The following is a 16,573-nucleotide window of genomic DNA, read 5'->3' on the forward strand; positions in this document are numbered from 1 at the left end:
GGTGGCTATCAGAGGGCATCTGCAAAGCTGTTTTATGTCATTCCTGAATACGTCCCTTAAAATATATCCCTTTTTCCACATCATTGTCTGACTTTGGCAACTTAGCTGTAGTAGAAACAGAACATCTGCAAATGCAATTTAGAATCACAGAATCAGAAAATGTAAGGTTTGAAAGGTACCTTGGTGATCATCTAGACCAGTGTTTCTCAATCTCGGCAACTTTAAGACATGTGGATTTCAACTCCCAGTATTCCCCAGCCAGCATGTTTTTCCTCTCAGGCCCCTTACCATCTAGGTTGCTGTCCTCTGGAGATGTGCCCAGAACTGGGTGCAATTGTCCAGGTGTGATCTGACCAATGAAAAATAGAGTGGAATGATGACTTATCTTGAGTCTGACACTGTATGTATGCTGATACAACCTAGGGGTCGTTGTTGTTATTGTTTTGTAGCTATATCACACTGCTGGCTCATATTCAGTGTATGATCCACCAAAACACCCTGATCCTTTTTGCATATACTGTTGCTCCATAGGGGTGCCCCCCCGCCTAATCCTATATGCATCTTTCACTTTTCCTAAACAAATGTAAGACTTTGCATTTGTCCCTGTTGAAATGCACCTTGCTGGTTTATGCCCATTGTTGAAGCTTTTCCTCTAAGGTTTCTCTAAGGTTTTTGCTATTTTCTTCCCCACCATCTTTGTGTCAACTAGCTTGATAATCATATTTTCTAACCCTCATCCAAGTCATTTATAAATATGTTGAACAGCATAGTGCCTAAGTATGCCATTCAACACTTCCTTCCAACTTGTTATGGGGCTATTGACGTACATTTGTTGGGAATTCATTGTTTATGTATTTATTTGATTTGTAGCCCACCTTTCATCCAGAAGCTCAAAGTGGCATGCATACTTCTCTCTCTTTCTGCTTTTCCCCAGAAGAACCCTGTAAGGTAGCTTGAACTGAGACAGAGTGATTGGTTACCCAGTGAGCTTCCATGGCTCAGGCTGAACTTGAACTTGGGTTTCTCCACTCCTAGTTCAATACCTTCACCAGAATACCACACTGGCTTCTCCACTAGGATTTCATGTGAGACTTATTGTTGAATGCATTGCACCAAATCCCTTCCCTTAAATGTTGCCATCTTGTGGGACCTAGGAAGTGTGCCTTTTCTGTTGCAGTCCCTGCCCTAAAAACATCCTCCCCCTTTAGATCCACCCTACCCTTTTAACCTTCCAGAAAGCTGAGGTGTGAGGAGAACACTGTGGGCTACATTGAGGAAGTTCATTTGTGGCACCAGGCATTTCTGTTCTTGGTTTTATTGTTCTTGGTTTTTATTGTTTGTATATATTCTTTTATTCTTTGGTTGTGAGTCATCCAGAGTTTGGATTTAAGACAGGTGGCTATACAAACGTTTTAAATAAATAAATCTGTTTATCCAACCAGATCAAATAGGGGCAACTCTCTCCAGGTCCCCATCTCTACAGGGTTGTCACCTGACAGGGCCTTGAAAGTAGAAGTTTTCTGTAGTTGCCCCACTCTTGGGAACTCTCTGTCAGTGAAGATTCCATCAACTTTGTCCCTCTTGTGCTTTAGAAAAATTGAAAAGACCTACCTGTTTAATTTTGCTTAGGTGTGTTGTAATGAAGGTGGGGTTCAGAGGTGGATGGTGTTTGCATTTTTTAATTTTTTAAAAATATTTTTACATGTATTGGGGGTTGGGAGCCGTTGTTTTATATGTTATCATTGTGAGTTCCTAGAGCCTTTGGGAATGTCCACCAAGCAAGAAAGACAGACAGACATGCCTTCAAACTAACTGCTAGATAATCTGTTCCAGTTTTATCTGGCAAGCTGACTGTTCTGTATTTACCCTGATCCTCTTTCTTCCCATTTTAGGATCCAAGAACATCATTTAGCATTCTCCGGTCCTCTGGCATTATCCCCATCCACCATGATTTTTCAGAGATCACAGAGAGAGGCTCTGAGATAATACCCAAACCTTCTTCAAGACTCTCAGATGTAATTGGTCTGGTCCTGAAGACTTAAATTTATTTATGTTCCCTATGTGCTTCCTAACCATCTCTTGAGGACAGGCAGTTTTGCCTGGGGAGGAAGTCTCACCCCATCTCTCCTGAGCTCTGAATTGAGATGTTGAAATGCTATATTATCCTTACAACAGTTTTTCTAACTGAGTAGTGGAGTGGCTTTATCCCTCCAAATGACTACTCACATTTTTTTTTTAAAGTTCTGTTAAGAGAGCATTTGTCAGCCCACAAGGAGTTCTCAACTTTTGGATGATGTTGGTGTAGAGGATAATTGCAGGGTGTTTTGAAAATGATTCTGAAGCTTTGGAGGATGAATATAATAATTGTATGGAAGGACATAGAAATGGGGCTTTTTATTGATAGTGCCCCATCTGTGGAATGCCTTCTCCAGAGAGACCTACATGGTGCCTACTATATATTATTATATATTCAGTGCCAGGTGATGTCTTTCTTAATTTCCATGGCACTTTAAGAACCATTTTGTTGTTTCAGGGTGTTAATATTTTGTTGCTATATATTGTGCTTTGATGCTACTTTTATTGCCATTATTACTGTGCTTTTGATTTTTATCTTATGTGTTGTTGGGTTTTACACTGCATATATATATATATATATATATATATATATACACACACACACACACATACATACATACACACACACACACACACACACTATATCTATATCATCTGTATCTATATCTATATCTATATATTTGTTTTTAATATATTTTTATGTTATAACTGATCATATACCAATTGTAGGATTGTTATTAGATGGTATTAAATTAATTAACAAGCTCAAATAAAGCTTTGAGGCATCAAATATGAATTTATTGTCCAAAAGCAAAATCTAATATAAAGTCAAATTTTCAGTACATTAAAAAGTGCCAGAGCTACACTAAAGTTAAAATCTAGAGACCAGCATGGTTGTTCTGAACTGAGAGCTTATAAGTCAGAGATTTGGGGATCATATCTTCACTACAATGGGCAATGATTTGAATATTCAGAAGGAATTTCTCCTTGGGAATAGGGTCCTTTGTGTACGTAATCCTTGACCTGCAAAGACCTTATTCTTTAATAGTGTGCAGTATCTTTGAGCTTGAATCTACAATGACCTATGTTCCCTAGGTTTGGTGGAGCTTTAGCCTCTCCTCTGTACTCAGTGAAGGGCCCTCTGCCTTGTGTTGGATTGAGCCTGGGTTTGGCTCTTCTGGGCTTCCAGCCTCCAGTGGTTTAGAATTGTGCAACAGGTTCAGTGGTTCAAAGAAGCCACGGCATACTGTGGGTGGCCACTTCAGTTGAGTTACATTGCGGGATATATCAAAGAAAATAAATGTAATAAACATGAAAGATGAAGAGGAAAAAGCCTTTGACATAATGTGTTCTGGTCTGTGTTGTATTTGTATTTATTATAAATAAATAAGAGTAATTGAAGCCTATTTATAATGAGTGCAATGTTCTTGTGAGTGTTCCTAGTCTATCAGATAATCATTTTAATCACTATCAGAGTGTCTAAATATTGTACCCCCAAATTGATGTGAAGTGTGCACTTTCCACACTGAGGAAAGTGTGTCTAAAACCAGCCCCTTTATGCTCAACTTTAGTCTAATTATGCAATCCATGTTCATTCTCAACCTTTGCAAGAGTATTTATTGTTCTACCATCTTATGAATGTTAACAGTAATATCACATGTGTAGGCCCATCATGTATACAGCCCTTTGAATACTTCTCAATGTTTTTCAGAGTACTCAGTTGGCCTTAGAACATCTGGAATCTGTTCCTGAGAAACTGAATCTTGAAGATTTCAGAGATTTTGGGGTAAGAATATAATGTGATCTCTTTCATTTGAAAAATATTTAACAGCATTCTACACAATAGGGGAAAGTATTATGCTTAAGGCATGATATCTAAAACACAATTATATTATAGCCCTATATTTGGGTGTTCACATATTAGCATGACCCTGAATAGATTTGTTCTGTAGCAAATTCCTTTCTTTACCATTCTTTTATCCTGATTAAAAAGATATTTCCCAAGTAGAGTCCTTCCATCCTGATTTGAATACCACGTTGTAATGCCTCATAACAATATGGTGTTTTTAAGGTTTAATAAATTTAAAATCTGAAAATATTTCTCGCTCTGCCACAGTTTTTAATCTATTCACAGTATTTCGGTAACCTTTTAAAAATTAGTATAATTTAGCTGTTTGAAAACTATTTGAAAAGTGGTAAATTTTGTTTGATTTATTAAGATGTAATGCCATTCAGTCCTCAAGCCATGCTTCCCACATGATGACACCTTGGATGCCTGTAGTCTCATAACTAGTATTACTTCTTCATCAGGCAACTGACAGCAAAATCAATAGGAAAGCAGTTGGAATGTCATGTTTGTTCATTAGGCTGAATAAAACTGGTATTGAGTGATGGGGATTAAATTCATGTCAGATGTTTAAAATGCAGACTGAATATGTATGAATGTACTTATTTGTTTATTTACTAAGGCTTATTCTAATCTAAAACAACTCTGAGTGGCTTATACTCTGCCTGATATATAATCTAGGTTGAAATACAATATGAATAAGAACACTCCCCCATGAAAAAAACCCATAATAACACCAGAGAAACCAGAGAGTAATCTGATCATGACAAGAGACTGATGTTAATGTTCCCCCCGTCAGATCATGACACATCTACCCTGAGACAAAAAAACAGACTCAGTTGTGGTCTTCCATGAGTTGGACTTGTGATATCCTGGGACAACTCCATGGTTGCAATGGTGATCATGAACTCACAAGGTGCATCCAATCACCTCCCTAGGGAAGGCATGATAAAGCCTCCTGGCATCATAAGCCTGGAAAAATCCAATGCTGATGCAGTGGTAAGGTCTAGAAGTTCAGACAGGTGTGCAGCTATGCAGCAGGGAGAGCAGTACAGTAGCAGTCCCAGCTTGTCTCTGGAGCCCAACCTCAGAAATAAGCCCTGATATCCAGTTATGTGTGAAACAATGTCCCTTGTGACCTGCAAAGCCTCCTGAATGGCAACTGCCATCCCTCCGCCCCCTCTCTAGGCATATACATCCATGAAATATGAATGGGCGCGTTTTTGAGAGGAAAGCACTCACCATCTCACCTATCTAGGTCTTGGTAATACAAACCAAGTCCACTCTATCATGATTAAGTCATGGATGAAAATTCATTACAGATATACCAGGTATTCAAAAGTAGTAGCTGGAGCCCAAGACTCCCAAAGGCCCAGCCACATGGCTCCTGAGACAAAGCCAGGAGGCTGGAAGTGAGGATTGGCCTCAGATCTCCAATGTCCATTTCCTTAGAGTTGTCTGCCCACCACCATATATTTGTTCTCTACCATCATAATCCTTCCCCTGCCCCTTTTACTTTTCAGCCCTGTTCCTTACCCATATTCCAAAGGACTCTCACTGTCTATCCTCAGACTCCACTAAAGCCTAGGTAAATCACTTACATTCTGGTTGTTTTTGACTTAGTCATCCAGCAGCCACCATACATCCCAAACACCCCACTGACACCCGCCCCCCCCAAACAACCACCAGTTAACCTATCAATCTTCCCACTCTTATCCAACGCCAACATGGCAGCTGCAGGTATTGGAATTCCTGCTGAACTCAATCCCAAGTACTCAGCCCTGCTTCTACTACCACTACTGTTCTGAATATCTGCAAATCCCATCATGCTGCCTCAGTGGACTCTCAGGCCATTCTCCTCTCTCCGAACCACCAGTTTCTCCTATCCCATTGCCATTTTATCCAAAAAAGAAAAGTGAAAAAAAAAGTGTTTTTACATTATTTCACTGGCACAGTCCAGAACATTTCCTCTTTAGTAAGTCATGGTGATTTAAGTTTGGGCTGATCTTCAGCAGCAAAATACAACTGACATTCAGACAAACTGGGGAGGAGAACTTTAGATAAAAACTTTTCATTCCTGCCAAGACCAGATTACCCATCCATAGCTAAACCATCAAGGAAAAACAAGAACTGCCAGTGTATCTTTGGACCTGTAATCTGTCTGCTGCAGAAATAGTCCCAAATCCATCCTAGTTTGTCAAGAAATCACCCGATCTCTGAAACTAACAACTGCCCCAATCTTTGCATTGTTCTTTGGCACTGTACAGCAGAGCAAACAATTTGGGGGGACTGAAGGCACATATGGAATTTTGGGAAGCCTGGCTGGATATGCTCAAAAGATGGTTGCTGGGTGGAATCTGGCAGTCACAAGACATCCATTTACCAGATTTACACTAACCTGATTGGATGCTTTCTGCCATTCCACTAAAACCTTTGTGAGCATCATAGCCATTACTGCAAATAAATATACCAGAGGTTGCAGCAACCCAGCTTTCTATGGTTGGTTAGTTAGTTAGTTAGTTAGTTAGTTAGTTAGTTAGTTATTTAAATACATAAAGCAGGGAGCCTAGCCAGCACCAAGAGAGGTTTCTGATGGAAATTGATACCAAGCCAGAGAGGCCTTTTCAAGTAGTTCTTGCTAAATCTACAAATCTTTTATTAAAACACATTTCTTTAGAAATACATTCCATATAGTATCTGTTGGTATTAAGCATTTGAATATGCTATTTAAAGTTGATGATTTAGTACTCCCTTTCCCAAATCTAGCATAATCTAGCATAAGATCATCAAACATTATGAGATTTTGATGAGAAATCACAAAATGTCAATATTCTCACATGAAATCTCTTAAGATTGCATATTAAATGGCCAAATCTTATAACCTTATTTATTTAAGTGGGATGGGGCACTTTTGAGGCCCAATGGGGCCCAGGATAGACATATCTTATTCTTCTTTATCTCATAAGGATCCTTTGGTCCTTTTTTACATTTATGTGATAAATATTTCACTCATCTGAAAAGTTTCTGATTTCAGAATTCTCACAGTCAGAAAGAAATTATCGAAAAAAGATACAATAAATACAAGGAGCTTGTGGGCTCATTACAGCAGCATCTGGAAGATTTAAAACACAGACTTGAAAACTTCCAAGTAAGTTTATCTTCTCTTCAAACCCTTCTTTGTATGTAGTTATTCAAGAAATTAGCTCTAATTGCTAGGACTCTGGATAGTGCATAATCATAGAAGCAATGTGCCAATTTTAATAATTGGCTAGAAGGAGTCAGTTTGCCTTGCAAGGTCAGGCCAAAGATTTCCAAAGGTCAATGTTCTGTCTCCAACGGCAACTTAACTTAATAAGTTAATAGATGGGGCATAGTGGAACTATTTCCATTAGTCACTGGAAGTATAGAAGGACACCAGAAGGCCAGAGCAAAGACTTCCAAAAGTCAGGGCCCAACAGAAATTTGGCAAATTCACAGCCACATTCGTAGTCATTCTCTGTATGCTTGCCCCTAATGTGCGGTATTCTGAGCTTTCACCCTTTGTATTGGAAGGTTCCTTTTTTTTCTTTTCTTTCTCTCTCATAGTCAATATAGACTGATGGAAAATAGGAGCTATGGCGTTGTCAGTTCCTAAAAGGGGAAAGTACTGTTTCATGCAGCACTAAGATACGTAGAGGAGAGTCTACTGTCAATCAGCTTCATGGAAAAAACATGGAAAAGACAGAATAATTTCTCTATTTGTTATGCTTTGTTGGAAAAGTCTTATTTTCTTTTCAACTAAAATGTCCTGCTATGTTGGAGGTATTCAGCAGGGAGAGGGGGGTTCTATCTCACTTGAATACCGAATCAACGAAGAAAGCTCAGAAAGACTGGCTCCATTCTAGGTCAGGGTCAGGGCTTGCCCATCGTTAGGGACGACACCATTACCTCGTTCAGACACACACGCAATATACTTTTTTCCATGTTTGTCAAATCCTTCTCTGCTAGTGGAAAAAAGTCAAAAGCCTATTATCTATTTTTAGGATAATGCACTGGGAGCTTTTAAATTATGAAAGGTGGAAGATCAGATTACGCTGTTAGCATGGAGACTGTATTAATAGAGTGTCAAGCATTTAGCTCTTAAACGCTTTTGTTTTCTTTAGTCTGAAATAAATCTATTGGACCCATTTATTTATTTATTTGCAAATGCTTATTTCATGCTGCAACAAAGGAGATAATTCACGGGATGCCACTTTGCAAGTTTAAGGACTTTGCGTGGGAACAACAGAGAGGCCAATTCCTGTTTATGTGCATTTTATAGCAAGAAGGGGCAGAACTCCCAGCAGCAAACACAGAAGATGACCTTTTCCAGAATTCTAAGTGTTGTTGACAAAGACACACAATCTGGAAGGAAATTATATGTAATGGTAACTATTAGATTTATGTTCTGAACACTGAAACACTTTTATCAGTTTAAAATAGTTCTGTCATATTGGTATAACCTGGCTTGTGGCCATTTTTAATCACAAAAGATAAAATGAAATATATCAACATCAACCTTTTCAATGTGAAAAAAATTCATTCTCTCTCACAGGATAAGAAAACCAAAGCTGATTTTTCTGCTGTCCACAGTGTACCTTCCAACCAGCAAACTAGCAGCAGCTTTATGACCAGCTCCTTGCTTTCTACCTCTGAATGTAAGAATTGATCTTTCATTGAGAATCCTTATAAAACCTTTCAGTGGAATGACAGCAATTTGTTTTGGGAAAACAGGACCTTTCTCTTTATTCCTTACTTTATTTGGTCAGTACCGCAACTAGAAAATAATTCAAGTTCCACAAATGCATAGAGGTTTTCAATAATTAAAATACATAGACATGTCTCAATCCTAATTAAAAGGAAGGAGTCTTCGAACTATCTGGTGTCCTTTTTTGGTTCATGTGTTTAACACAAATCATATTTTTTCTTGGATGCATTGTCTAAAACATTCCTCTAGAAAATGAACATACATTTTATCATTTTACATCCAGGGGCTACCATCTTGGTTTATTTTCATTTCAGCAGAATAAATAGTTCACTTATATAAGAGAATTTAAAACAGTAGGAGTCTTACCAAATGTCATTATCAAAGTTCCCCAAAGGCCATCAGTATAAAAAATCTTGATTTCAAATTCTGGGGGAAAAAAAGATAAATATCTTGATGAAAAGCTTGTGCAAAATGTGGTTTGCTCTTGGTAAATAGAAGTACTGAATATAAGACTTTTGTTTTAGGTAGGTTCATAATAATATAGACAATATTGCAAAATTATACCTTATTTTTAATCATGAGATCTTATTTTCTGTGGCAGTCCATCTCAGATATCATGTTTGTGCAGAGAAAGGATTCAAGAAGAATTCATGCAGTGGTTCTTTTAAAAATAATTCTCCTTGATCTTTGCCACTAGTTCCTACCATGCCATGCAATTAATTAAACCCATATTTCTTTATCAAGGGTATTGTTTAGGATAAAAATCTAGCTGCTGATGGCTATTTTTAAATGAAAAAACCATCAAATTGTTATTAAGTTATAGGCACCACCTCAAAATTGTTTCAGGAAGCAACATGGTGTTATTTCTGAAAGTGAGGTGAAATGATCATCAGACTTCTGAGAGGAGACTTCTTCAAATTTTGTAGGAGAAGGTTGGGCATTTGCTGAAGTGCTTTCAGACTGGGTAGCTGTGGCATGGTGTGTCTGAGACAGGCTGGCTGGGCAGCTACAGTGCATGCTGCAGGCAGTCTCATAGGGCATGCACTAAAGCTGCCTGGCCTGGATCCTCAGTCTGACCACTTGGCAAAAGTTGGGTGAGCAGTATAGAAGGGGTACTACTCACCTCCTTTCATCTCTTCCCAATTTTGGCAAGTGGTTGGGAGAAAGTTTCTGAGTGGCACATTCTTGATGTTCTCCAAAAAATCTTTGAATAATGAGTGATTCCTTTGCATAATGCAGGCATTTCTACAGCACACTCTGAAGCTATCCAACTTAGAGTCCCCTTGGCACATGCCAAAGGTATTCCAGGCTTGATGGTTCCAGGGTGGGTTGCAAATAATCCAAAACTGCCCCGACTTGAATCTTTGGCAAATGCTAGAGGAAAAGTCTGAGATGAGCTTTGTCCTGCTGCACAGTTCCAAATGATTCAAGGTCACATAGGTTCCTTTGCTGAGGCAAATCAGGTAACATTTTGCTATGGCAAAGCAAATCAGGTCACCTCCAAAGTCTGACTCTGTTAATCAGTACAAATCTAGACCATTTCATACAACGCCAGTTACACAGTGACTGAATTGTTTAACAAGAGTGGCTTCCCACCATCCTATGGTAGCAGCATCCCACCCTTCAGGATCACCAATCATCTTTTCTCCCAAAAATTTTTGGACAGAGAAACTGGATAGGTGAATGCTTCATTTTTTTCTGGAGAAAGAGAAAAACAACAGTTTCTTAAGGATAAGCAACCCATTTCAGTAGTGATTGTAGCACTGCTACTGAGAAACCTCCATGGGAGGAATTTTCTCATGAGGTTTATCCTTGGGATTTAATGGAAACATAAGAAGTCAAAGAGGCTATAAAAAACAAACTTTCTCACATATCCTTTGGCTACCTATGTTATAAGAATATAGGGAATACATTACTTATACATGATTGTATTTGTTTTCATATAAAAGGGGAGAAAATGCTACTATAGAGATAATGAACCAAACAGGACTGTGCAGTTTGCATGCACATTATTTTATTTCTGTTTATTAAGTCCCATCCCCCAATTCCAAATAATAAATGAGATTATTACAGCAATCAGCTCCTGTTATTAATTAGTGTTTCAGCAATAAAATCTGTAGTAATTCTTCGAGTGAGAAATCATGCTCAAGGGATACAACTCCCTCTAATTAACTCAAAATTAAATGGCCAAGTTTCCTGATTTTCTGGTCCAAAGCTCAGGGTTAAACTTCTCTCCTCCATGCCCAGCAGTGAAGCCATAGTTCATTAATAGCCATAGTTCAGCAACTAACCACATGCTTTACATGAAGGCCCAGATGCAATCCCCAGATTCTCAAAGAAACCCCAGAGAGCTGCTGCCAGTCAGTGTAGATTACACCTGAATTAGATGGCATAAGGTAGTTTCCTACATTTCAATGAATTATTTGGCCATCACACAGTTCTCACTAGAACAGATAAAATAGGACTGTATAACTCCTTGGCAATCCAAGTAGTTAACAACATCTATCCCTTTTCTGCTGTACCATACAGAATTTTCTATGTTTGAAAACAGGTCTCTAAAGGCTGGATATATCATGGTTTACCATTCAGCTTTTACAGCACTCATAAAACCTGTTAAAAAGAATGTAAAAGTGCTGATTGATTGCCAATAGCACTTTCTTCTCCCTTGCAGCACCCTGGTATTTTATGAACCACTTTTATTTGTTTTTCATTTCAGCTTAGTAGTACACTTAAAAGAGCAACAGCAGAAAGGTTACTTATTCCATAGCAAGACCTCTATGCATGGGCTACATTGTACCATTAATGCTAGACTGGGGCTAATGCAAGGGATGAAACCTATTCTGAATGACCCACTGAGAATAAATCTTCAAATGGAACATGCCGCTTATTTGATGCGGGCTCTCTATTTTAGTGTAGGATTTTTTTCAACATGACTCATTCTGCACAATTTTTCCTTGTAGCATGACAAATGCATACAAGAATCTAATGTCAGATATATTTCTTGGCATATGTAATGGCTTCTTTTCAACAGAAAGTGACATCTACTTGAATTATTAATGCTGAATATGACTTCACATCTTTTTCTTAACATCTGGAAACATTTATAAAATTCTGTATCTTGCTTATACTGTTATTGTTTAATGCCAAACTATTGCTAACATTACAATAATGAGGGTCAAAGACTATTAGGCTCTTGCCCTCACTACCTATGATCAGAGACTTTCAGTCCTGTGTTAGCCACTACTCAAGCCCCTCATATTATGGAACATGTTATCCTTGGAGGATGTCTTCCATTGTTGTATTTAGGACAACTTCTTTTTCAGTTATCTTAAACTCCAGCTGACTGGGGCATGGGAGTCTTCCATACATGTATTTGTTTAATTAATTATTATTTTATTATTTGTTCATCTTTATTTCTGTACCACTCAGAACCTTAAGATTGGGGTGCTTGACAAATATAGTAAATAAAATATATAAATACTTGAACAACTAAACTATTAATTTGGTGGGAGGGGAAGTGTCTGTGTGTAAACCAAGACTGAAGACAGTCTAGCTTTGATTGTTTGGAAGACTTGTTGGCTCTTTTTTTTTTTTTTTTGGAACACAGCTGTATCTTGAATATTAATGTTTAACACTCTCATTTGATTTAATATAAATTTCAAAGGGTAAATCCTAATTGTTATTATAGAATGTCCAAAGAAACCTGGAGAGTCGTAATGTATAATCATTCTGGTTTCTGATTGTGGCTTATAAGCAAATATAAACAGTTGTTTGGATGTTCCAGATCACACATTCACTAAATCATGGCTTAGCTGTGGTTTATTGAATAAGCAACCCACACTTGACTAGGTATTTTGACACAAACTGTGATATAACATTGTATGTAAGTAAGGTAATCAAGGCAAACTGATTTGCTGCAAACTATAGTCAAAATATTGAAATGGATGCACAAGGGAAGGACTTTCAAAATGACACTTGTTCAAGCTTCTTTCTCTTGATTTAATATTGCTTGTGATCAGAAATGGAGTTTGTGATAATTTTATCTCCTAACTTCCTAAAAGATAATATATATCACTTTTCTCATCTTTGCCTGTAATGCGCATCCATGCTGTGTAAGGACTCCCACTCTTTTGATAAGGTCTTCTGTTAAGAGCACCTTGTTCTCAAAGTGCAGAATGTAGAAAGAGAGAGAGATTTAACCTGGAGAGTCTTTGCTCAGATTCATAGTTCTGCTCAATGTGAAGTTACTACTGGCAGCAAAATGGAAACTAAACAGATCCCCTGGTCTACAGTATTGCATCTTTGCTTCTTGTATATCTTTGTATGCCAGAATTTAATCTTTATAGTCACTACAGGGTATTTTTTATATTCATACCCATCTATTTAAAACATTATTATGGGAGGTAATCTAACTAAATCATTTTGTAGAAAGGAAGAGGTTTATCTGACAGCATAATTTAGACAACAAGGTGCTCATTAGAGACAGACTTTACAGAGGCAGATTTATTTTCAGCTGCCACTTAACAAAGTCTGCAAAAAGAAAAAAGAGTGAGCCGCTAGCTGTTATCTAGGCATTAATCCTAAAGAACTATTTATAATGACCACTGTACTTTCCTCTAGTTTTAGATTACAAAACGATTAGCATCTGCAGATGCTTTGCAGCAATGTTGTAAATGTATCCCTTTCCTGTTTGTATAGTTTTTATCTCTTCAATGTATTGACAAATCTTTTCCCAGAAGCCATTTTATTCCCAGGCTTATTCTACTGTGTGTACATGTAGTTATAATCCAAGACCTTCACAATCTTTGTAAAGCAAAGCAGAAGCACCTGGGCTTTTATTGATCTCATCATTCAAGTCACACTGCTTATTCATGGCACATGCTACTGCTAATAGAAGCATTAATGATAGAAAATGTTCAGAGCACTTTGCATACATTATCTCAGTAATCATGTCCCATTGTGTTGCAGAAGATTTGGAAGCATGTTCTGCAGGAACTGAATCCATGCAGAACACTGGCTGTATTTGGTGGTCTTAATTGCTTGTCTGTATGAACTGAGAGACTATCCCACACCAAAAACTTTCCTGTGGCTTCCAACTATCTTCCACAGAACCTTGTCCATCCCTTCACTATTGAGAAAATCCTAGAGCGCTTCCAAATTAAAATTGAATTTAAATTAAAAGTTAACATTTATGTCCTTATGCTGATGTTACCAGTTGTGCCAGATCTACTCTACTGCAGGAAGCTGATATGTTTCTGGCAGCTTTTATTGTAGGCATTCAAACATCATTCCTGGGGCGGGGGGAAATATGGACAAATCTACCTTTTCAAAAAAGGTGCTTTGTCTCTTGATACTAAAAAATCCTGTGCTTTTAGTTTATGAATAAACAAGGCAATAGGTCATACTATTGTGCCAAAGGTCCAAAGTACAGGAAGGGTAAACAAAAAAAAAAACTGTTTAAAACCCTGGAGATATAGTCAGTGTACATCATAAGAAGCTTAATGGACCAATGGCTTGATTCAGGTAGTATAAGGCAATTTCTGAAACAAGACAGATGCACTGCTGTAGAGTAGAGTGAATTAGCTGGTCGAGCAACCCAGTTTTTCCTCAGTCAAGCCAACCATAAAACTGACAGCTGGAACATGTTATGATTATTATGAGTAATCATAGAGTGGGAAATGCCTTTTTGTATACATGTTACATAATATTTGCACACCAGTCTTTCCAAATTGGAACTCCAATGGCCATGCTGTAGCATCCACTTGAAGGGAAGCAGGCTGTGGAAAGTTCCTTTACGATATGAGCAGAGGACTTTGTCCTTTTTTCAAAGAATGTGAGAATACCTATTAATTTACTTGAAAATAAGTTTTAAAAGCTGAGCCAGACTGAAAAGGAACCATTATTTTGAATTGTTGCATTATTTGATAGCTTTCAGATGTCCTGTTTTATGCTGTAACATCAAAGGTAGCATTTACTCACAGGTAACCATTCTTTCCCCTAAACTCTTCCTTTTTACCATACCCATTCATCAGCTAAAGCAACAGTTTCCAAAGGTTAATATTGTACCACATTAAGAGGATTTCCTTTTAATATATTGTAAGTATATTGCTTTTTGATTTTATCATTCTTCTGGTTCTTGTATTACTGGAAACATAAACAGGATTTGGTATTCCATCTGGACATTACTATTCATAAGTCTACATTTTATTTCCTATCTACTGATAATGTGCAATGTTTAGTAGCCTTTCTTCACAATGCTGTTGAATTATTGACTTTCCATTACAATAATAGGTAATTCTCAAATTATTTGTGGTAAATAGAGAATTGAGAGGAGAGGAGAATTAGAAGAACATTTATTTTGGTGTGGGAACTGGCTTCAGTTTTAATATTTATAATAACATTCCCCAATTCCCAAATATTGTTTCAAAAATAAGCTTTCATCGATATGAATTTAGCCCCCATTTGCAATACTTTAAAGCACTCACTAGGTTCACAGGCTAGCATAGAGGCTAACCATTTGGGGGTTTCCTAATGGTTTCCTATCCATGTTTGATCCTGCTTAGCTTTTCAAGATTGGTCAGACTCAGCTATGTACTGCCATCTGGCTGGGCTACTATTGCTAAAAATTGACAGGACTACCATTTTGAGACAGGAATTCATGAAAACTGTAGTTTAAGCACTTTAACAGGATTACCACAGTTTAAAAATCAATCTCCCCCCACAAAAAAACTCTCCTCTCCACAGACTCAGGGGAAAAAAATAAAATCTTGGTCCCCTCATGTGCCTTGCCCTTCCTCTCACTTTGATTTATTGCCTCCCCCATAATACCAGATATGAGTAGACACAATCCCCAGCATACATAAATGAACAACTTCCCTCCAGCACAATTCCTATGTTGAAAGATACGTATTAATACCATAGCTAGGTGGACTAGCTGCTGGGGTTTTAAAACTTCATTGTCATGCATTTTTTTTTAAGCAGGCTCATCTTTTGCTCTAACAATCATTTGTATAACGTCTACTCAACAGAGATGTATACTAACAAATGCACATAATATAAGTAGACATACAATTTTATTTAGGAACAGATTGACACACTCCTGATGGCCTAAGTAGCAGCAACTAGTGCTTTCTTCCTTGGTGCTCATGTAATGTCTCAGTTACAGTCAGTCCACATGTATAAAATAACTAATTACTAGCGATAGTAACAGGACTGAAAACCAGGAGGTGCTTTTAGACAATCTACTTGTGTCCTCTTGCTTAGAGTTATGGAGATGGTCTGGAGCTGGTATGGTTACCAGCTCCCTGTTCCAGTATTATAATAGAGTAGAGAAGACAAGGTGGTACACTGGGTAAAGTACTGAGAGCTTTTGATATTACCAATCAAAGCATAGAGAGTAACAATGCTTCCATTTCTTCCTATTGGTTAATGGAAGAGGAAGCAGTATGTGTGTATCACTAGTAGAAGACTATGGGTTCTTCCTTAAGCTTTAATAATTTATTAAATTTAATTTTTCTGGGTTCAGAAATAGAGAAATTAGAATTAATTAATGTTGGTAGAAGCATAATCTTTTTTAGATGTAGTAAATCTCTTAACTAGTGGGCACCCTACCATTTGAATATTGAGTTAGGCAGACTGTTGGTTGATAGCCCTTTTTATTGTGAGATGGGGGAAAAGGTTGAGGCTTCTCTTTCTGTGAGTGGGTCTTCTTAGATTATTAAATTGTTGAAGCACAGTAATCTTGCATGTATCCAAACTACTCAATTTTTCCAGTTTGGCTTGCTTCCTTTTGATTTGGACACAATCCTTTTTTAGTACTCCATATTGTCCATGTACTTGGAAGAGCTGGACATTTCCTGAATGGACATCCTTTTCAAAGTTATTATTATCAGGCTGCTAAGACTTCATAGATTGCCAAGCAATAG

At 37.6% G+C, this 16,573-nt stretch overlaps 1 protein-coding gene across 1 annotated transcript in view; it reads left to right on the forward strand.

Moving 5' to 3' along the window:
- CEP128 (centrosomal protein 128) overlaps window positions 1–16,573 on the forward strand; it is a 198,922-nt gene that overhangs the window by 178,209 nt on the left and 4,140 nt on the right. Inside the window, exons 21-23 of the mRNA XM_088145261.1 lie at window positions 3,788–3,862; window positions 6,957–7,070; window positions 8,496–8,598. Of these exons, the coding sequence (XP_088001387.1) occupies window positions 3,788–3,862; window positions 6,957–7,070; window positions 8,496–8,598 (292 nt within the window). The remainder of the gene's footprint in view (window positions 1–3,787; window positions 3,863–6,956; window positions 7,071–8,495; window positions 8,599–16,573) is intronic.

Source organism: Python bivittatus, unplaced genomic scaffold (assembly GCF_059951505.1).
Source record: "Python bivittatus isolate LINGU-HERP-01145 unplaced genomic scaffold, Pbiv_v1 ctg000480_np1212, whole genome shotgun sequence".
NCBI lineage: Eukaryota > Metazoa > Chordata > Lepidosauria > Squamata > Pythonidae > Python > Python bivittatus.